Source organism: Miniopterus schreibersii (assembly GCF_964146895.1).
Source record: "Miniopterus schreibersii genome assembly, chromosome: 19".
NCBI lineage: Eukaryota > Metazoa > Chordata > Mammalia > Chiroptera > Miniopteridae > Miniopterus > Miniopterus schreibersii.
This window is the reverse complement of record NC_138119.1, coordinates 30,724,146-30,746,043: the sequence shown is the minus strand read 5'-3', so window position 1 is coordinate 30,746,043 and position 21,898 is coordinate 30,724,146. Positions and strand designations below refer to the sequence as shown.

At 45.6% G+C, this 21,898-nt stretch overlaps 1 protein-coding gene across 1 annotated transcript; it reads left to right on the top strand.

Moving 5' to 3' along the window:
• Window positions 1–5,686: 5,686 nt before the first annotated feature.
• Window positions 5,687–21,385, top strand: RHEX (regulator of hemoglobinization and erythroid cell expansion). The gene is made up of 6 exons (XM_081120804.1): window positions 5,687–5,732; window positions 16,998–17,144; window positions 17,361–17,461; window positions 18,471–18,614; window positions 19,950–20,020; window positions 20,576–21,385. The coding sequence occupies exons 2-6, from the start codon at window positions 17,134–17,136 to the stop codon at window positions 20,717–20,719; spliced, it is 471 nt and encodes a 156-aa protein (XP_080976930.1). The 5' UTR covers window positions 5,687–5,732; window positions 16,998–17,133; the 3' UTR covers window positions 20,720–21,385.
• Window positions 21,386–21,898: the final 513 nt, after the last annotated feature.

Below are 21,898 nucleotides of genomic sequence, written 5' to 3'. Positions count from 1 at the left end.
ATCTCCACTATGCAGAGAAAGTGTGGGGACAGCTAGAAGCCCCAACGAGTTAGATGGATGTTCCTTGAGGCTTAACATCCGTGCACTCCTGTGTCTTAGCCATGCCCTTGGGGTCCCCTTGGCAGGCTCCACCTGTCCCTCTGATATTGGAGCACCTCGGGGCTCTTTCCCGCCCTTTGCCCTCTGGCTTCACTCCCAGAGGCTTCAGTGGCATTTGCTTGCTGCTGCCATTGAAATCTACCCCCTCTGACTGCTGACAGACACACACATCTCACTGCTCGCTGGACTTCACCTTCTGGGTGTGTAATAACAATAATGATGACAATGACATACACTTGTGTCATCTTTACAGTGTGTAAACAAACAGTCTTTACCGGCACACGGTGAGTGACTCACATAAATTAACTCATGTAATCCTCACAACAGCACTTGAGAAAGCTGTTATTATTTTCATTTCCAAGAAGTTGAGTCACAGAGAGGTTAAGTGGCAGCCACAAGATGGCAGAGCCAGTCTGGCTTCATCGTTGGGGTCCTTAACCACGCTGTGCACAGGCCCGTGCTCTCTCACTCCTTGCCTCAGGCACAGAAGGCACCCTGCTGTTCCCTCCTCTCCCCAGCTCACCTCCGTCACCCACCCTCCCAGCTGAAAATCTATGAGTCACCTTGGGATTCTCTTCCTCCCTCCTCCACTCCAAGTAGTCCAACCACCAAATCCTATCACTTCTCTCTCCCACATCTTTTAAAAATCTGTTATTGCCCCTTTCTCTCCTCCAACCTATTCCCCTCATTGCAACCAGAGGGTTCTCCTGTGCACAAACTCTGATCTTGCCTCCTTTCAGTTGCTCAATGCACCATCAATGGGTTCTTGTCACTGGGTAAATTCAGACTTAACAAGCCTACAAGGCCCTCTGTGATCCTGCTCCTACCCCCCTCTCCAGCCCGTCACTCCCTGCCTCTCTCTTCCCCTCTCCCTTTATCTTGGCTGCTCTCAGAGTTTCAAACGCACGGGCCCTGTCTCCCCACAATGAGCCTCCACTCAGGCTCTGTCCTCTGCCTGCGGCCTCCCTAGGTGAGAGCTGAGGGCTTCTCTGACCAAAGGCTGTGATGAGCCCGCGCTGTCTGTTCCCCGGCCCCCTCTCACTTTCCACAATACAGCACTCACCACACCTCCGTGCAATTCCTTAGCTCAAGTCCATGATCCCCACTGCAAGAGGGTGGGGACCGTGTCTACCACTTCACCTCTGTCTCCCAAGTGCTTAGGCAGGTATATCGTAGACTATCAGGGATAAATATAGAATGAATGAATGAATGAACAGCAGAACCGTTTGGAGAGAATAGCATAGTGGCCATAGTGGCACAGCGCTCAATATTTTATAGAATACTTTCAAAATATCAGCTTTACTGAGATACAAGTCACATAACATACAATTCACTCATTCTAAGTGCACAATTCCACAGTTTTTAGTATATTCACAGAGATGTGCAACCATCCCCACAATCAATTTTAAAACATTTTTATCAGTCCAGAAGAAACCCTGCATTCATTAGCAATCATTCCTCATTCCCCCTATGTTATTTTAAAAAGATAATAAACCTAATGCCGGTAGAGTGTTTTATAGTTAACAAAGTAGTTCATGTGTGATCATTGGTTCTTAAACAATTCTGTGAGGTGGATATTTTAATTCCTCTATTACTGAGATTAAACTTCAGCTTATGGAGTGAAACTTTTAATCAATAAAGAATTTAATCTGAGCCCTAGCCAGTGTGGCTCAATTGGTTGGAGCGTTGTCTTGTGCACTGGAAGGTGGGGGTTCAAATCTCGGTCAGGGGACATACCTAGGTTGTGGGTTCGACACTGACCGGGGTGCGTATGGGAGGCAACTATAAATGGGTCTCTGTCACATTGATGTTTCTCTTTCTTTCTTCCTTTCTTTCTTCCTTTCTTTCCCTTTTTCTTTCTTTCTTTCTTTCTTTCTTTCTTTCTTTCTTTCTTTCTTTCTTTCTTTCTTTCTTTCTCTCTCTCTCTCTCTCTCTCTCTCTCTCTCTCTCTCTCTCTCTCTCTCTCTCCTTCCTTCCTTCCTTCCTTCCTTCCTTCCTTCCTTCCTTCCTTCCTTCCTTCCTTCCTTCCTTCCTTCCTTCTCTCTCTCTCTCTCTCTCTCTCTCTCTCTCTCTCTCTCTCTCTCTCTTCTTTCTTTCTTTCTTTCTTCCTCCCTCTCTAAAGTCAATTTTTTTTTAAAAGAATTTAATTTGAAGGGAAGGGGAAGGTTGGTGGGAGTAGCCAGGGGGCAAAAATCTCCTGTCTATAGCCTGGAAAGGCACGAGGCTGGGTGCTTCATATGTGTTTTCATATGGACTTAGGGTGCTGCACCATACTCTAAGGCATGCTGAGTGTCTACATAATTCATAACTGGTGCAGAAAGTCAGTTAGAGGATACAGAAGGTAGAAAAATATTGCATAAAGCAAATGGCTTTTGAAATAATAAGAAAGATCTGAATTTAAATCCTGATTCTGCTACTTACTACAACTATAAATTTGCGCAAGTTAACCTTCTCAATTTTCAGTTTCTTTGTAAAACCATATCTTCCTTGTAGGCTGTTGTGAGAATTAAATGAATTAGTGTATATGACGCAACTGGTACCCTTGCTGGTACTCAATAAATAGTAAAACATTTAATTACTACTAATAAGCAGACTTGAAAAATAAATTAAAACACCCATGGAAATAACAATATATAATTACTGAAAAATGCTAATTCATTGCTATCTGGATTGTCGTGAAATGGACAGGCTCAACTACCAATGGAATTCATGTTCCAAAAGCAGGTCGATATGATGCAAAAGTCATAAAGACAATTTCTTTGACTTAGATATCTACTCCTGGAACTTAATCCTAAGGAAACAGTCTAAATAAGCGCTCCCCTCCCCCTTTAAAAACAAATCAGTGTGCACAGAGTGTTCCATCATGGTGGTGTCTCCAATAGTAAAAACACTGGAAACAACTAAATGACGATCCAAGGGATGGTTTGGAATTTAGGGTGATAGCAGCAAAATGGGAAATTAGGCAGCCCTTAAAGGTACCATGAAACCTGAGGCACAGGGGGACCCACACGTGCAGATCCCCTAAGGTGGGAGGGGGCCTGAGGCACAGGGGGACCCACACGTGCAGATCCCCTAAGGTGGGAGGGGGCCTGAGGCGCAGGGGGACCCACACGTGCAGATCCCCTAAGGTGGGAGGGGGCCTGAGGCGCAGGGGGACCCACACGCGCAGATCCCCTAAGGCGGGAGGGGGCCTGAGGCGCAGGGGGACCCACACGCGCAGATCCCCTAAGGCGGGAGGGGGCCTGAGGCGCAGGGGGACCCACACGCGCAGATCCCCTAAGGCGGGAGGGGGCCTGAGGCGCAGGGGGACCCACACGCGCAGATCCCCTAAGGCGGGAGGGGGCCTGAGGCGCAGGGGGACCCACACGCGCAGATCCCCTAAGGCGGGAGGGGGCCTGAGGCGCAGGGGGACCCACACGCGCAGATCCCCTAAGGCGGGAGGGGGCCTGAGGCGCAGGGGGACCCACACGTGCAGGTACCCTAAGGCGGGAGGGGGCCTGAGGCGCAGGGGGACCCACACGCGCAGATCCCCTAAGGCGGGAGGGGGCCTGAGGCGCAGGGGGACCCACACGCGCAGATCCCCTAAGGTGGGAGGGGCCTGGGAGAGTGTGAAGAGAGAAAAGCTAGCAGAGGGCCTGAGGTACAGCTAAAAGGGTAGGTGGCTGCCAGATAGCGGAAGGGTTATAGATTGTTCTGGAACTTGGATTCCACCCCAGGTGCGATGGGAAGCCACTGGAGAGTTTTGAGCAGCGAGTGACATAACCAGAACTGTGGGTTTCAAAAGCTCCTTCGTTGTAACTTGGAAAACAATTTGGAAACCTACTCTTTTTTAAAAACTCAGGGAAAGCATTATGCAAAAATGTATTAGGGTGATTGGATAGTGAGTAGGGTTTTTCCGCCCTTTACAAATTCCCAATCCTGTTGCCACACCATTTTTGGAAGCGATTCTCCTGCAGAGAGGGGCTACGGTCTGGGGGAGACATTGCGTCCCACAAATGTTGGGGACACTGGGCAGAGGAGAAGGGGCTTGGGAGGGATGTGGTCTTAGAAATGCTCAAGGTGGTGGGCGGGGAAAGTATGTTACCACCTCCACCAGCTGCTGTTTTCCATCAGCTGATAAACGATCAAAAAGAGCTTCCTGCTGATGTTACAGATGTTATAACCTCCTTTATCACTGCTTTGATCTCCCCTTGAATCCTGCCTTTGAGGCTGGAGTTCTGTGAGCTGAAGCAGGGGGAGGGGAGCGCCCCTGGGACCCCTTCCCAGGCCCGGGCGGGAGCAGGCCAGAGCCCCTGTGAGCATCGTCTCACCCTCAGCGGCACCTGCAGTCAGCGGTGTGTGCAATGCACCCATCACTGTAACAGAGTATTTTAATGCATTCACTCATTTATTCATGCCGCAAACATTTGTTGAGCACCTACTAGGTACAAGCAGAGTACTGGTGACCAGGGGTACAGAGAAAAAGACATAGACCATCAATAATTCTTACTTTACTATTTAGAGGAGAGTCATGGATGAGCTAATCAAAACTCCTTACAATTCCATGGGATGAAACTGTGGTCCAGAGAGGTCAAATGCTGCGGATCTCCAGGTCATCGCGGTCCAAGTTGGATTTCTATTGTTGCAACACTACCCTGATGAGAGTATGCGTGGACGACCCAAAACACGTCATGTTCAAAGATCCTTAACAACTACCCAATACTGTGAGCACTGGAGTGGCATCGTGGAAGGTTCTCATCCTAGAGTGGTCCACACACACGAGCAGAGCGGTGTGAACGTTACACAGCTCTACTTGTTAACACATCTACACTGGACTCATGTAAAAAGTAGGGAGTCATGAATCCTGGCTTGATTCCCGTAGGTTAACTGTAACCGGAATTACTTACTTAGAGGCTCGACAGAGTTAGGAGCAGAGAGAAGTGTATGTTGATATGGGCAGGGCAAACCCAGGGGGTGTGGAGATCCCAGGTAGGATGTCACTCTGCGCAGCTGCAACAGCCGTCTCAGGTTGGCCTAATTCAACGTTCAATGGCAAAGAAGTTGTCCTTGAAAAATTATCCTTAGCAGTTGCCACCCGTCCCACACACACTGTCCCAATCTACAGTCACTTCAGACACAAATTCTGACATGAGCCAAGTCAGAAGGGACCTTTGCTAATATCTAGAAACCTACTTCTTCATTTTATAGAGGAAGGACATGGGTGCCCTGATGGGAAAGTGATTTGTCTGAGCTCGGGCAGCAATTTTGTGCCAGAGCTGGGACTTGAACCCAGGCCTCTTGACTCCTCCCCCAGTGCTCTTCCACTCTACCAGGTGGTGTGCATATTTGTGGTATTTAAATGTGAGCTCACATGGAGAGGCTGCGCATCTCCCCCGTCTAGTGAACGGTCTGCATGAAGGAGCAGGGCCTGCTAAAAGAGGAGGTGTTATTTGTGGCTTCGCCCTCCTCTACTCAGCTGAGCTAGATCACTATCTTATGAGTGGCAGACCCCACCCTGGTGGAAGTGATGAAACGTTTGTGACTGACCACCAGTGACAGAAGCTTCCGGGTGGGGCTGGGGGTGGGGGGAGATGTTTCCATCAGGACAGCGCAGAAACACAGGCTGGGGTCAGACCTTGCTCATGGTCCCGGAGGTGAGTATTGCCGGGGTAGGTAGGATTTTAAATGATTTTGAGGAATGTGTGTGTGCTGGTAACCATGTATATGTAGAGGTTTCAGAGGGGGATTCTTCACTGATGTGTTGACATTGCAGGATGTGGAATTCAATTGCAGTTTGCTCTTTATGACATTAATCTCTTGCCCCTGAGACCAGAGGTCTGTCCGCAGTAGCAGCAGCAGCCATCAGGGATCTGGCTAGGAGATGGACGACTCTGGATCCAGACAGAACTCTGCTAACCTGTTGTAAGCCTCAGTTTCCTCATCTGGGAAATGGGCATAAAACCACCCACCTTACTATGTGTTGCTATGAGGATTACAGACAATGCACATGGAGTGCTCAGTACAGTGCTCCAATAGTAGCTATTAATTAATTACTCTCCTTTACTGGGAACCAGAGCCCTGAGAATATCTCCTTGCAGGGGTTTTTTCCTTAAGATTCATTCTGAGCTGCAAAGGACTGGGATATGTGGAGGGAATTGGACCAGCCTGGCAATTTAAAAATATTATAAATGGGAGTCAGAAAACACGTGCTGACACCCAACGAGGGAGGAACAGTGCTGGAAGCTTCCAGAGTCTCTACCCCTCTTGACAAATTCGGTAAGGGAAACATTTGACTTCCCTCTTCGACTCTGGGACATTAAGTGGCTTCCCCAAGATTAAACAGTATTTATCATATGCAAATCGGTTTAATTGCAGTGTGCACAGAATGTTAGGAAGTGTTTCCCCCACACATTATCTCTAAGTACTGTGGAGTGTAGAATATGGACAAGTCCTGGTCCCAGCCACCCAAGTGCTCACAAATAGCCGCATCTGTAGAAGGTGCTTACTTTCTCTGAAATTTAGTTGGGCAATCAATGAAACAGAACAATTTGGCCCTTCAGCTCACCTGGGGCTTTGTGGCAATTAGCAAAGGAACCCAGGAGTACTGCTTACGCTGCTGGCATCCTTTGTATAATTGCTGGTTTCCTCTTGGAACTAAGCAGCATTCAAGGTTTCATTCATTTCAAGTCACTGCTTGTAAAAATGCTTTCCCCCACATTACCAAGGTGCATTCACCTCTGTTATTTTCTCGCAAAACAGCTTTCCCCAAAATTACTAATTAGAAATTTTGGATAACTTGTTTTCCTCCTAAAAGATTGTCGGTGCTGCACTTAGAATATGTGTCACTAGGGATGAGGCCCATCTGGTTGAAACTCGAAGTTGCTATTTCTGGGTAACTGGAGTATCTGTCCTCTATGTCCATTTTAGGAGGAGAGATTCTAGAACAACAAAACGTCAGATTAGATCTATTAGCCCACCCCCCTCAGCGTATAAACCAGGAAACAGGCTCGGAAAGAGGAAGTGACACGCCCACGGTGGCTGCATTTTAAAAGCTGCCCAGCAGGAATGTTGACGCAGGTTCCCATTTCCTATTCTTCCAGATGTGTCCCAACCACCCGGGGTGGGGGGATGCCCCTGCCATGGTGACCAGCACTGAAGGGTATCCAGAGAGGATTTCTCTGATGCCCAGAACAAAGGTAACACCCTAGGCCTCTGCCGTCCCCTCCCTGATGGTATTTGGCAGACACCCCTCCTCCCTACTCATGGCTGGATATTTTCACCTTTTCTGTCCCCTGGTGGGTGGACAGTCATAGGGTCAGGGACTGTTGGTACCAGGGAGTTCCTGGGACCATATGGTTTTGTACATGGGAAATGAAGATCAGGAGTGAGCCCAGTTTTTTACAGGGCCTTATGGACATGGGCGGGTTATACAGCTAGGCCAATTACGGGTGGGATTCTCTGTTCCTGTCTGAGGGTCACCCCCTGGTGAGCACCTATACGGTTGATCCTTGAACAACATAGGGTTTAGGAGTGCGGATCGCCCCCCCCACCAGTTGAAAATCCAAGTATAACTTTTGACTCCCCCCAAATTTAACAACAAATAGCCTACTGTTGACCAGAAGTCTTACCAATAACATAAACAGTAGATAACATAGCGATTCTCAAACCTTTTTCATCTCATGGCACATAAACTAATTACTAAAATTCTGCAGCACACCGAAAAATATTTTTACTGATATGCAAAAAAAATAGGTATAAATTTTATTCATTCACTCTGGTCAGCTATCGTGTTGGTCATTGTCATTTTTTTTAATTTGACAATCTAAGGGAAAGGAGATCAGTGCCCCTGATTAAACAGTCAGGTATTGCATGTTTTTAAAAATTCTTGTGGCACACCCGTTGCAAATCGCTGGATTAACACATATTTTGTATGTTTTATGTATTCTGTACTGTATTCTTACAATACAGTAAGCAAGAGGGAAAAAATGTTACTGAGAAAATCACAAGGAAAACACATTTATAGTATTTATTTTTTAAAAATCCATCTATAAGGATCCACACAGTTCAAACCTGTGTTGTTCAAGGGTCACCTGCATATACCAGGCTCTTGGCTAAACTTAAATCCTGTGTGCAGGGTGAGGAAGGCTCTGGCCCCCACAGCCCGGGTGTGGATTCTGTCTCCTCCGTGGGGGCTTAGAGCCTGGTTTTCTCGTCCGTCAAATGGGGGCACTGATAGTATCAACCTCAGAAGGTTGCTGTTCCGGGGATTAAATAAGATGGTTTACGCAAGATGTTTTGCACGAGGCCGGCACACAGTGAGCACGCAACGCGTCGGTGCCCCGACGGCCTCCCCTCCAGCGGCCAGGGCGCCTCGCACGGCCCCTGCGCGCAGGCCGCCCCGTGGACGCCCGATGGGTCCGAGTGCAGAAACAAGTGGATCCAGCTGCTTATCTCAATGTTCTAGAAACACGGCGGGGCACGGGTTAGATGTACATACATTTGTATATAGGTAAATTCGGTATTATGCTCATTTGAGCCACAAAATTTCTGAGCTTGTTTCATTCCTCTTAAAACATTATTTTCTCCCTGATTGGCAAAAAGGTGCATGTTAATGTTGACCCTAACAGACAGTATAAAAATAAACACAGAGTGTTGACAGAGATAGGTAGTATAAAGAATTAAATAAAACATCAATCCCAGTATACCCAGTTTTGTTAACGTTTAGGCATATTTTCTCCCATTTCCCCCTTCTGAACAAAGTACATTAAATGAAATGCCCAATTTCCATAAACTTATATTCATGAATAAATCTATATTTTATAGGCAAAATTATTGTCAATGAACTATTCTGGATTTGGTGAACTGAATCAGGTGATTTGGGGGGAGTTATTACTAAACTGATATGGTAGACAAACTGTTTAATGACCCAGAGTTTCCTTTCATTACAAATTTTCCTTTTTCTTACGTTTACTTTTTGAGCCCTGATTATATTGTATGTAGCACCATATAGCTGTGTTGTGCTTTTTCACAGAACAGACTTCTTCCCCGGATTAATTCTTCCTCAGCATAATTTTAAGTGTCTGTGTAACACTTCTTCCACACCTCACCCTCGTTTGTTTAATTCCTGTTTTCTCACTTGGATCGTTGCCCACTTTTCACTTTGGTGACCAGCGGTGGCTGTAGCTGTCCTGCAATAATAGCTTTGTTCCCTTCCTGGACTGCTTGTGATTCCTCTGGGTCCACGCCATTCATCCTTTTATCATTTGTTCCACACCATTTATCCATTTACTTTTTTTTCGTTTCAAAAAAGATGCAAAATCTTTTTCAATTATGTGTTGCACATAATTTTGCTAGTTTTTTTTCCTGTTTGCTTTTAAATTTTAACATATCAAGTTTTGATATTTTAGAGCTCAATCTATTTTTCTTGTATTGCTTTGTGGTTTCTTCCATTGCATATAAGCTGAGAAAGTTTTCTCCCAGCTGGGGAGTTAATAAATATTTTTGAATGTGTGAATAGTTCATCCTATTTCCTTCTAATTTTTATCTCAATTTAAAAATATTTACTTCCTTAATTGCCTTGAAATTTGTTTTTCTGGATCTAAGTTATTTTCTCTTTCCTTATAGGTAGAGAAAATAGTTAATTTCTCTTTCATTATCCTACATGCAACATTTCTTAAATAGCCCTTTCCTCTCCTTGCGTGCTTTGTGAGCCACTTTTGTGATATGTTTACTCTAGATAGTGGCATATTTTTTTCAAATCTATGCTACTCTTAAGAAATGGTAGTTAGGAATCCAGCTCATCACAATTCCTTTTCAAATATGTTTTAGTTCTTCTTGATGGTTATTATTTTTGCCCAGGTAAATTTTAGAGTAATTTTAAATTATCAAAAATTCCTCACTGTAATTTTTATTGGAATTAAATGAAACCAAGAAATCCACTTCAAATTGGTTTTCTTTTTAGTCTTCTAGTTTTCCAATCTGAAACACGTCTTTCTATTAAAGTCTTTCAGATTTCTCAGTAAATTCCTATTATTTTCTTCAAAATAACTTTCTTATAAAATTATTCTTCAATATATCTATTGTAATGGTTGCTAAGGCTCATGGTTCCCCCTCCCCCCGATTCTATTTTCTAACTGGCTATTACTAGAATAATGGAAAGAATAGCTGGGAATTTTAGAATATTTCTCATGCCCTCAGGACTTCTCTGAGCAGTCTCATTAATTTCACTAGTTTTTCAATTGATTCTTTGGGGATTTCTAGGTATAAAATCACATATTTTGCAAATAAGGATGAATTTGACTTCTCCTTGACCAAAACTATACTTTCATGCATCAGTTATTAGCTCAGGCTTCACTGCCAGCTCACCTGGGCACAAAGTCCCATTAAATCTTCTCATTATCTTGAGCAAGTTACTTAACCTCTCTGTGTCTTAGTTTTGCCCTCTGTAAAATAGAAATAACAATATATCTACCTTCCAGGGTGGTTGTGAGAATCGGATGAGTTAATATGTGTAAACGTCTGCGGCACAGAACATGCTCAATAAATATTCAATGTCCTTATTATCGTGGGTTGAAGGTTGGAGGCGTTTCAAACTTCCAGGAATTAGAATTTTCAGGACTAACTTTTAAAAATGGTTACAGCAGACATCCTTGTCCTCAAATAATGGCTAAAATATTTTACCATTTGGTAAGATGTTGATTACTGGTATAGAAGACATATTCTTTATTAGAATTAGAAACAATCCTCATATTTTTATTTTCTGAACTTAAAAATAAGAAATGAGTACTCGATTTTAACCAATGTTTTTTAGTTCTTACTGAGATCACTACTTTTAAATTTGATTTATTGATGCTGTATTTATATTACATGAAAGGCAGCTCCTTGTAATGATTGAGAGTTAGGCTTTGAAGTCAGACGGGCTTGAGTTTGAATTTTGACTCTTCCAGAGCCGGGACCAAGACAAGTGGCTCAGCCTTGTTGAGCAAAATTCCTCACTGTAATTTTGATTGGAATTAAATGAAACCAAGAAATCCACTTCAAATTGACTTTATTTTTAGTCTTCTAGTTTTCCAATCTGAAACATGTCTTTCTATTAAAGTCTTTTAGATTTCTCAGTAAATTCCTGGTGTCCTTGTCTAGGAAATGGTGATAAGGTCTATTCCTGTAGAGCAAGAGGAGGAAAGCCCACAGAAAATACTCCCCATTCATTTTCCTCATTGTACGAATTGGATCCTGGACATCCCTAAAGTAACTTTGATATTATTATATACTCACTTCTGTATTCATGAGTGAGATGAGCCTGGAGAGTTTCCCATCTTTCCCTGTGCCCTGGGTCTGCTTATGTAGCACACGAATCATATGTTCCTTAAAAGTTTCAAGTCACTCATTTGTAAAACGAGTATATGGACACAGGCTTTTAGCAGATAATTCTGATAATACTTTCAATTTCTAAATAGTAATAGCTGTCATTTATTGGATGCTTATTACTATGTGACAAAAGCTATAATGACTACTTCCCACGTCACATCTATTTCACCCTCAGAAGTAGGTGCCATTTATATTCATCTGGGAATCAGTCAGTACTGTTCCCATCTTACAGATGTGAAAGTTGAGGCCTTGAGAGGGTAAATAGCTGACCAAGCTCTGGCAGAGAATGAGCTGGGGCGCGGACCCAGCCGCCCGACTCCAAGTTACAGGGATCTGCCTTCAGCGGCAAGATACCAGGCTGCTTCCCAAACTCCTTCTTGTTGTTTTGTTTGGTGTTTATCTGTTTAAGTTTTCTGTGCCTTGTGGAATCCATTTTGCTAATTTATAATTTTCTAGGAAATCATTAAATTTGCTGAGATTTAAAAAAAAAATCCTTAACAGCCTCTCAATTTTTATCGGTTTCTATGGTTATATTCATTCATTCGGTTCCGTTTATTTATGTGCCCTCCTTTTCTTGATTCAGAACTGCATATTAATTAGGAGAGAAAGGTCTAGTAATGGGGAGGAGGCTGTGTGAAATGATAAAATGGAAACAAAGGTTTATTTCTTTTAAAATATTCTGTTGCCATCTGCCTTTGTTTCCCTTTTCCCTTCCTCCACCCTAGTCTTTGAAGAACAGAATGCTTAGGGCTAGAAAGAGCCTTGGGGATACTTTGCCGAGCCCCTCAATTCAGCAGGGCCTGGAAGGGACTTCTACGATGAGAGACGCCAGGCTCTCGTCGCCCTGTGTCACCGTCTTTCCACTATACCATAAGCCATGTTCCAGATCAAATTATTAATTTATTTTTATCTTCACCCGAGGGTATGTTCATTGGCTTTGTCTAGAGAGAGAGCAAGGGAAAGAGAGAGAGAAACATCGATGCGAAAGAGAAACATTGATCAGCTGCCTCCCCTAGGAACCCCGACCAGGGATCGAACCTGCAACCTAGGTATGTGCCCTGACCGGGAATCGAACCCGCCACCTTTTGGTGTACCAGACAACACTCCAACCAACTGAGCCACCCAGCCAGGGCAAATTATTAATTTTTAAAACAATTAATTAATGAAGATTGCCAAGTAATCGTTATAAAAGCTTTAAAAATGTTAAAGCTACTTAATATTAAAAGATTGGTAAAGTCAGCTTCACAATATTGATTGCGATTACTTCGTCTACGTGATTTTCATATAAATCATCTCCTGTTGTGCTCCTGTTTTAAACCACCCTTTCTAGAACGACTCTATCCAAAGAAAGCCGGCGCCAGGCAGGAAAGGGCCCGGCGCGTCCTCGCTGCTTCACGTCGGGCGGTTCGCTGCATCACTAGGAATGCCGCGAGAGCTCCTGTATCAGTGGGGGGGACAATAACGTGGGATCCAGCCCTGACTGGGGTCTCAGGACTTCCACCCAGGTCTAGAGAGAACAGAAGAAATGCTCTTGGTGCCCTGCTGATGGGCGGATTTGAGGCGCCTGGTGGGCTATTACATTAGCCTGGGCCTGGGCACCAGAACCCAGCGTGTGCAAGAGGGCAGGACGGTCCCCATACTGATGATGGGCTGAGGGGTCCAGCAGAGTTTTCACAGCAGAATCACCTTCACTTGCTTGTTTCCCAGGTGTTGGGTATGTTTTCGTGCAAATGAGCAGATGTTTCTGGAAACCGTCTGATCAGCAATCTGCAATTAGACCCCAAGAAACAACCTGCTCGTTGTGGTTAAGGGCCATTAGCCACTGAAATAATGACATCTGTCATAATTTCCATACCTCATCCTGTCCTGGATCTTATCTCCAAACTACTCGAAACGAACACTCAAGTTTCCTAAAATAGACCAACCCAATTTTAATAGCTCTACTCTAGTTGCCATTTTGATGTTTTAGGTTGAATGACACCTAATAATTATTGAGTGTTTTCCTCATGCCTGGTGTTGTAGAAAGGTCGCTACAAACAGCCTCCCTCGCCAAGCCCACGCAAGAACTCTGGGAGGCAGATACTATGCTTCTCCCCATAGCACAGGTACAGAAACTGAGGCACTGAGAAGTTTAATAATTCACATCTAGGAGGGAACAGAACTTGGATCCATATTTCACCCTGTCTGACTGCTCTGCTATATCCTGGCACAGGGTCTGTGTGTCATTTGGCTAGCAAGCTGCTCATATATATTAAAATGATGCAGTGAAGTCTAGGCAATCTAGTTTTGTATAAGGAGCCAAATAAGTATTGGATCTAAAAGAATGTAACATTGGTGTAATGCAATGACTCTCAATTGGGGGCAACGGCACCTGCCTCAGGGGGGCCCTTGGAAATACACATGTGGGGTCACATTTGGTCATTGTGGTTGCTGCATTGGCCTGTTACATTGGTGATCTCTCAGGATGCTAAATGTCCCGCAGTGTGCAAAACTGTTCTAGACAACAAGGACCTGCCTGGCTCTGAACGCCAGAGACCACTAAGAAACACTGACAAAGTGGTAGCAGGAATTTAAAGCGATTCTCTAAAAGTCAAGGCTGGCGAACTCAAACGCCCTGAAGAGTACACGCCCCTAAAACTTTAAAGCGCATCATCAAACAGAACCACCAGGCACCAGCTTCCGTCTGTGGGCCCCAGATGGGGCTTTTAAATGGAGGTTTTTCTGATCTCAAAGTATATTTACACTACATTAAGTGAAGAGACAAGGCTGCTAATTAGTATGAGCCCATGTTTTAAAAAGATTGTGTACATATATATATATTTTTACATACACATTCACAAAGTATGTTTATGAAAAAATATGGACGATTTCATGAAATAAAATTCGAGGTGACTTTATAAAATGCTTTGCTTATTTGTATTTTTAATTCTTTTACTACCAATATCTATTCACTGTTTAATCTTTAATAAATAAAGGGTAAGAGGAGCCTTTAAAAATTAAAACTTTGAGTGTGGTATCAGAACACAGCCCTAGTAGCCTTCTGGCCACCCCCTTCGCTGGGGGAGGGAGAATGATTTTAGTGATTAAGGACAAATGAGACATTAAACATGCAGTAAAGCAGCTAGTGCCTTAAAAATGGAACTCTGTTGCCTGGCCAGAGTGGCTCAACGGTTAAGCATCAACCTAAGATCCAGGAGATCGGGGTTCGATTCCCAGTCAGGGTACATGCCCAGATTGTGGGCTCGATCCCCAGCAGGAGACATGCAAGAGGCAGCCGACCAATGACTCTCTCATCATTGACGTTTCTATCTCTCTCTCCCTTTCCCTTCCTTTCTCTGAAATCAATAAAATATATTAAAAAAAAAAAAAAAAGGAACACTGTTGATTTCGCAGCCACACTGGCCCAGCTCCGTCTGTTTTCCATGATTTTTATGTCTTTTTGTGTCACAATCAAGCTCTCCTGGTAAAGTCTGGTCTTCCTTTTGCAGCTGCCCGAAAAATCAGTCTTCCCAGAAATTCACCTGAGAAGTATCTGTACTAAAGCATATCTATGCCCCCTTTTAAAAAATATGTTTTTATTGATTTTTACGGAGAGAGGAAGGGAGAGGGATAGAGAGAAACATTGATGAGAGAGAAACATCATCAATCAGCTGCCTCCTGCACACCCCTTACTGGGGATTATTAGACCCACAACCCAGGCAGGTGCCCTGACTGGGAATTAAACTGGTGACCATTTGGTTCCTTGGTCTACTCTCAACTTCTGAGCCACACTGACTGAGCTTCATGCCCTTTTTTCAATCAAGTCACCAAATCTGTCAAGATCGTTGTTTTTCCTAAAAAATCCCTCTTGCTTTATCTCGATCACTTCTGTGTGTTTTCTTTCCAGCGTCTTAGCTTTGCAGTTTTTATTTTGTGCACAGTCACTTGGAGCTTTCTTTCTGGAGTTCGCTGATCATTGGCAAATATTGGATTTTCTATCTATTTGTCTGTAGACTTCGGGGAGGTAGGACACTGGTAATTTCCTGAAGTCCTTCGTAGCTGCCATCTGGGACAGTGTTCCGGCCACCTGCGGCCCCTTCCTACCAGCACCTCAGTGAGCTGATGGCTGCCCTCCTACAGAAGGAGCCCAGGAGCCCTTGTGCTCACCGCCTGGTGCTTCTTGGCAATGCAGTGGTGGGTGCTAGGACAAAGCAGGAGGGCTCTGATACAGACAGGAAGGGGAATTCTCTCATCTAGAACATTCCCACTCTCCCCCCCTACCCCATCTACTCCACACCCATCCCACATGCTACATCCATGCAAAATACACAAGTCATGTCTGGATCCCGAATCCATCCTTATAAATCAAACTAAATAGAACTCTTTGGGAGGGACAATGGTAGGTATACTTTGCTCATTTAACTTAAAAGCAAAGATAGATAGAGTTAGGTTTCTTGGGAGAAGTGTCTAGAATATATTATGCCAGAAAGAGGGGGCTTCAGCCATTTAGATGAATAAATTGGTCCAGTGTTGCTCCCAACCTTTGAACTCTCGCAGAGAAGTCCTTCCAAGGACCAGCTTGTTGGTGTGTGAAGGGTGTGGGGGAGATGGTGGCATTTCTGTCGAAGACTTCCAGCTGGCCTGCACCCACAGCCCTGGAGAGGCGTGGTGGCAAACCCCACACCCTCTCTCCCCATCACTGCCTACCCTCCCTCCAGACTCTTGATCCAAATTTTGATCCTAGAAATCCCCAGTGTGAGAACTACAAATAAAACAAAATTTTCAGGTCTTTCCCCACTGCCCTGAGCACTAGGAAACCCTGGCTGGGAAAATGAACCTTGATGGCAGTAAAGGCTTTTTAAGGTTCACATCTGCATCAGGACAGTGGACAGTGATAGGGCCCCAGCTCAGGGCTCTGTAAATATCATTTCAAAGGCTTTCAGTTATCCTTTTTGTCTTATACTGAATCCATATTCAGCACATGTTGATGGAATTCACAAGCTAATTTTTAAATGAACATATTCACAGAGGTGTAATGGCAACTACAGTCCTGTTCCTAGATCTCAGTGAAGTCATATGTGTGTGTGTGTGTGTGTGTGTGTGTGAGTGTGTGAGTGTGTGTGTGTGTGTGTGTGTGTGTGTGGTGTAAGTTTGAACTTCTTCAAAGCCTCTCACCCAATGTATTTGCTCTAGTTGGACCCTTTGTGCTTCAGGCAGCGGGTTAAGACTCTCCGGGAGCAGAGAGGAATGGCCGAGCATGTAGGATGGACTTAGGGCTCAAACCCGGGCCTGGCCACCGCCAGCGTGAAACCTCAGACACGGCCCTCAGCTCGCCGAGCCTCACGGTGCTCATTACACAGGAGGGAATGGCATCGAGGCCCCATGTTGTGTGAACTGGGTAGGGTGGCGGGTGTGCTGGGGGCTCAGTGATGGATGCTATTGCCTGTTTTGTAGATTCGAAGGCCTGACACCTGGGAGAGGAGAGCACATGACCTCCAAGCAGCTGAGTTTGCCTGAGGAGAATTGGTTTACGTGAGGCCAGCGCCCCTGACCAGCTGCCTTGCCTCCTGCAGGTCTCTTAGACTGTCCTGCTGGCACCGCTACTTAGAAACCGGGTGCCCAGGGTGGCTCCTCTCAAGTCTCTTCCTGCTGCACGGGGAACGCCTGAGCCCCACTCACAACCCTTGGCTGCCCCGCAAGAAGCTGGCCATGATGACAGAGTGAGTGAGGTTCCAGTCAGGGGAACTGTCACAGTTGCTTTCCAAGCGTGCATCCTACCTGCCCCGGTTCCCGTGCTTACTGTCCAGAGAGCGAAGGGAGCTGCCCTGAGACACAGCAACTCTAGAGGGCTGCCTCTGGCTCGGGGCAGAGGTGGGTTTGCAGCTGTATTAGCAACTCTGTACCTTCTAACTCTGACCCCTCTCCTTTCCCAACAGAGACATGAAGCTCTGGCATGGCTTAGTGATCGCAATCGTGTCCCTTGTCCTACAGGCCTGCCTCATCGCAGCCATCAACTACCTGCTCAGCAGATACATGGGTAACTGGCTCAGTGCCCTTTCCCCTCCCAGTTACTCTCAGGGACCATTCCCAAGTCTGTAACAAGGCCCCTTTGGAACCCCCAAGTATCACTTGAAAACCTTGAGGATCCACTGGCCAGACGGCCCCTCGTCCTGACCTGGTAACCCCCATTCTGACCCAACCTATTTCTGGTTGGGAATGACAGCCCAGAGTCCTTCCACTACCTGGACCTTCTGCCTAGGGACAGGCTTCTGTAATGCTTGTGAGGGTGGCCTCATTTAACCTGGGCCTAATTAATTTTCTCCATCACCACCTAAGGACTGGACGTGAAGAAATGGTTTGAATCTCAGCAGAAGGGAGTATGGTTGGGTTAGACTAAGAGATCACCTTCAGTTCCTGAACTGCTTTACAACGGAAAGTAGAAAAGCTGTGTCCTAGTGACATTACAATTAGGGGGAAAAAAACATTTCTTTGGCTAAGACAGGAGATTGGGCAAGATAATGTTATGAAGGTTTTTCTAGTAAAGGAAGTTGAGACTTTTCTAGTCATTCATTCGTTCATTCATTAATCATTCATTCAATACAACAACAAAAATCCCTGCCCTTAGGTAGCTTATATTCCATGGGGTACAGACAACCAACATGGGTTAGATTATGATAAGTGCTAGGGAGGAAAAAAGCAAGACAAGGGTACACAAATTGAGGATGGTCCAGCATCCCTGAGATGTTGACAATTGAGTATAAACTTGAGGGAAGTGAGGAAGTGGGCTGCACTTGCAAAGGCCCTGAGACAGGAGGAGCATTGGCTCATTACAGCAGGAGCAAAGAGGCTGGGGTGGCTGGAGCTGAGGAGGCAAGGCGAGAGAGGAAGGAGGGAGGCCATGGAGGGCCTTCAAGGTTGGAACTACGGCTTTTTCTCAAAGTGAGTTGAGGGGCATTGCAGTAGAGGAGTGCTGAGGCTTGAAAAGATCGTTTTTACCTAATGAGAGTTGTGCTCAGAAATAGGATGTGCCTGCCTGTTCCCTCCAGCCAAAGAGAACGAACAGTTACTAAAAAGAGCCTGGCTCCAGGCCCCCAGGCCCAGCCATGCCCACAGCCACTCACCTGCTGCCCAGGAGATGAAGGAGACTCAGGCAGAGAGAAGCACCCTTGTGTCTGAGCCCCGTTACAGGAGTGAGTAATGGGGTGGGAGGTGGGGGCGCTCATAAAATGTATTCTGCTCTGTCTGGACACCCAGGGGACTCCCTGCAGCAGCCCAAGTCTGTCCCGCCCTTGCCAAACCCAGCCTCGATCTCTCACACCCACCCCAGGAAAGGCCTCAATACCTCACATTTTCCAGAGAGTTGTTCACCCTGTCACATGGCTCAGACTTGTTGGGTTTCAGGGGTCTAAGCTCCTCTAGGTTTTGTCGTGTGAACGATTGCAGAGGGGGCTTGGGGACTATATCTGCTCGTGTCTTTGCACTACTAAGGCATCTTTTCTTTCACCTGGCCAGTTAGTGGTGGAGCCAAGACTTTTACTGACTGCCTGCCGCCAGCCATGGCTGGTACTATGCATTATGCCATCTGGCCAGTGTCATTGGCTGGTCCCAGAAGTTGACTCTGCCGTACTCCCACGGGCTCCTTCTCTACAGTCCGAGATCCCTGTGGGTATCTGGGTGTTTTAATAAATATGAGTCTTGGTGATGGTTCAAATGTATGTTTGCCTCTGGGAAGTGGACCGACAGGCTCACCGCCCTCTAGTTTCCTATCTCAGAGCTTAGGAGGCCCGCCAGCTCACTATTGACACAGAGGAAATTGTTACCTCTGCAGCAAGACAATTACCCCTGGAGGTGCACCCACCAGAGACCATACTTTTTCCATTAGTTTATCTCTCGATTGATTTGGGTCTGCTCCATCCTTCTACTTTGATCTTTTGGGCTGGAGAGATCTGGTTGTTTCTCAGGAACCAGAAAACACACTCACATGAACTCAGTGTTTCAACGGAATGGGAGAGGCACTGGCCTCATCATGACCCCAAAGCTGCACCAGAGCCTGGCCAGAGTCAGAGGCTCTGTAGTTGTCAGGGAGCTCAATCCTCTTGTTTTACAGGGACAAAACCAGGGCATGAAAAAAGATGTAACCTGCCTAGAGTTAGTGACAGGTTAGACGAGAAGCAGTGCCCTTGGCTTCTGAGGCCAGAGCTGTTTGCTTTGGGCCATGTTGTCTCAGCATGGCCCTGTTTATTCCACCCAGGCACGAGCAAGCCTGGTTCGTTTCAGCTGGAGCTGGACAAAGCAGCAGTGCCTGGACTCTTGGCCATGTTCCTGCCTATTTTTGGAGGCTCTCTCTCCCCCCTCTCTATTCCAGTCCTTCTTTCCCTTTTGGGAGCTCTTTCTCTCTTTTCTCTGCTCCTCTTTGCATCGCTGCTCTGCCTCTGTCTTTGTCTCATCTCCCTTCCATGGGCTCTGTCCTCTCCTAATGCTCTCCAGCTTTTTTTAGAAGAAGGACAGTTTCTATTTCTTCCTAGGTGAGAGTGACACCTCCTCAGAGAGCTCCGACGCCTCGAACAGGGCCAGCAGCTCGCCTCCCCCCTGCCAGGTAATGGACAGTCTTAGCGCCCCCAGCCCCCCGTGTGCAGCCTGGGGCCTGAGAGCTCAGGCCGCCCCGGCTACAGAGATGGGTGCAAGGAAGGAGAGGCTTCTTGAGTCGCTGCAGCATCCTTAGGTGAGGGTGGTTAGGCGGTGACCCACAGCCCCACCCGCAAGGCCCATCCAAGCAAAGGATGCGGGATGCTCAGCCGGATTCAACGCCCAGAGTGGGCTGTGAAAATGGAAGTGCTAACGGGAAGCCGCCTTCTCCCCATGCCCCAGTCGCTGGGCCACTGCTCTGAGTCCTGACCTCATTTGAGTTGATTCTCTATAGCTTTCTTCCTTAAACCCATTCATCCATCCCCTGCAGATGGGAGAAACAGAGTCATCGGGCATCTGCCTCCTAGCCCTGGCCCTGCTCTCAGACGTGGCTCCCTGGGACCCAGGCCCCTTCTCATCTGGCCCAGGGCAAGCCTCTCTGGGTGCAGGGTGTAGTCCTGGGGTCCTACCCCCTCCAGACATGGCAGGGATCTTGACCTTCACTTCTCTGCTCTTTTCCCCCAAGGCCTACAAGGATGTGAATTACACACAAGTCGTCTTTTCAGCCGCAGGAGATCTAAAGCGTGAATCTTTCTCGGACTATGAGAACATGAAGGAAGGGACAGATTATGTCAATATCAACCCAAGAAGCCACAAGCACAATTTCTAGACTTTTGTGAACCCTGCTGTCGCTGAGCCAGTGGAACGCTCTCAAGTGCACATGTGAATTTAGGGGGGGGTGTGTTTTGTTTTAAACGGGGTAAAGTTCTCTACAAATTCTTGTGCTTATTTTGTAGGGAAATTACTTTCTGTTTTTTAACAAGACATAAGAGGAAAAAATAGGCTGTATCTCAGCAAGAAAGGTTCAGATGAGAAGTTAAGGAGAACTTCCAGGTTATGCGTGAAAACATCGGAGCATATCAGTAGAGAAAGTGGTGACGTCTCCATTGAAAATGTTTAAAAAAGATTTTAATCAGCTATAGTAGAGCCCTGTTTGGCAATATCACAATTAAATTACCCTTTGAGCTATTTAATTATTTTCAATAAACAACTTCCTTAAAAGTTTTAAATAAAATAGTGATCACCAGTTCCTTTTTGCCCCTTGCCCAGCTCGGTATGTGTTCCGTTTTCAGACTTGTGTCTGCTGAGTAATCCTGCTTTGCCTTCAGAACTTTAAATAGTCCATGTAGAAACCTACTGTCATCCAACCTTTGAATTCACTGTTTCTCATGAACGAGAGATGACAAATAGAGCCTAGGAAATACCAACCAACAGCACAATCTGCCATTATAAGAAAAATCTTTCCAAATTTAATCTAATAAAATCCAATATCCACTCCTGGTTTGTTGTTTCTTTTTTAACCAATTAGAAATAAAAAGACACTTTCTTAACCTGATTAAGAATATCTTATCTGAAATCAGCAGTCATGTGATACTTAATTGTAAGGTCCTAGACATAGTCCTATTAGACCATGAACAAAGTAAGAATGTCCACAAACCTGCTCTTTCCTTCATTATCAAAAATTGCTCTAGAAGTTCTAAGCAATTCAGTTAAACACTTAACAAAAATAAAGGCTAGAACTATTGGAAAGGGGGAAGAAATCTGTCACTGTTTGCAGACATCCTATCCTAGAAAACCTCAGAGAATTAACTTAATACGTCTTAAAATTGATTACATGCAGTAAGCAGTGGCTAGAGAAATATACACTATACTTTCTCCAACAGCTAATTAAGCAGAAAACGAAAAATAAAATTGTTCTCTATAGCTAAACATCTCCCAAAGTGGAAACCCTAGGAATCCTCTTAGCCAAATTCAAGCCCCAGATGAGTGGCAGGCAGACCTTAGAGAT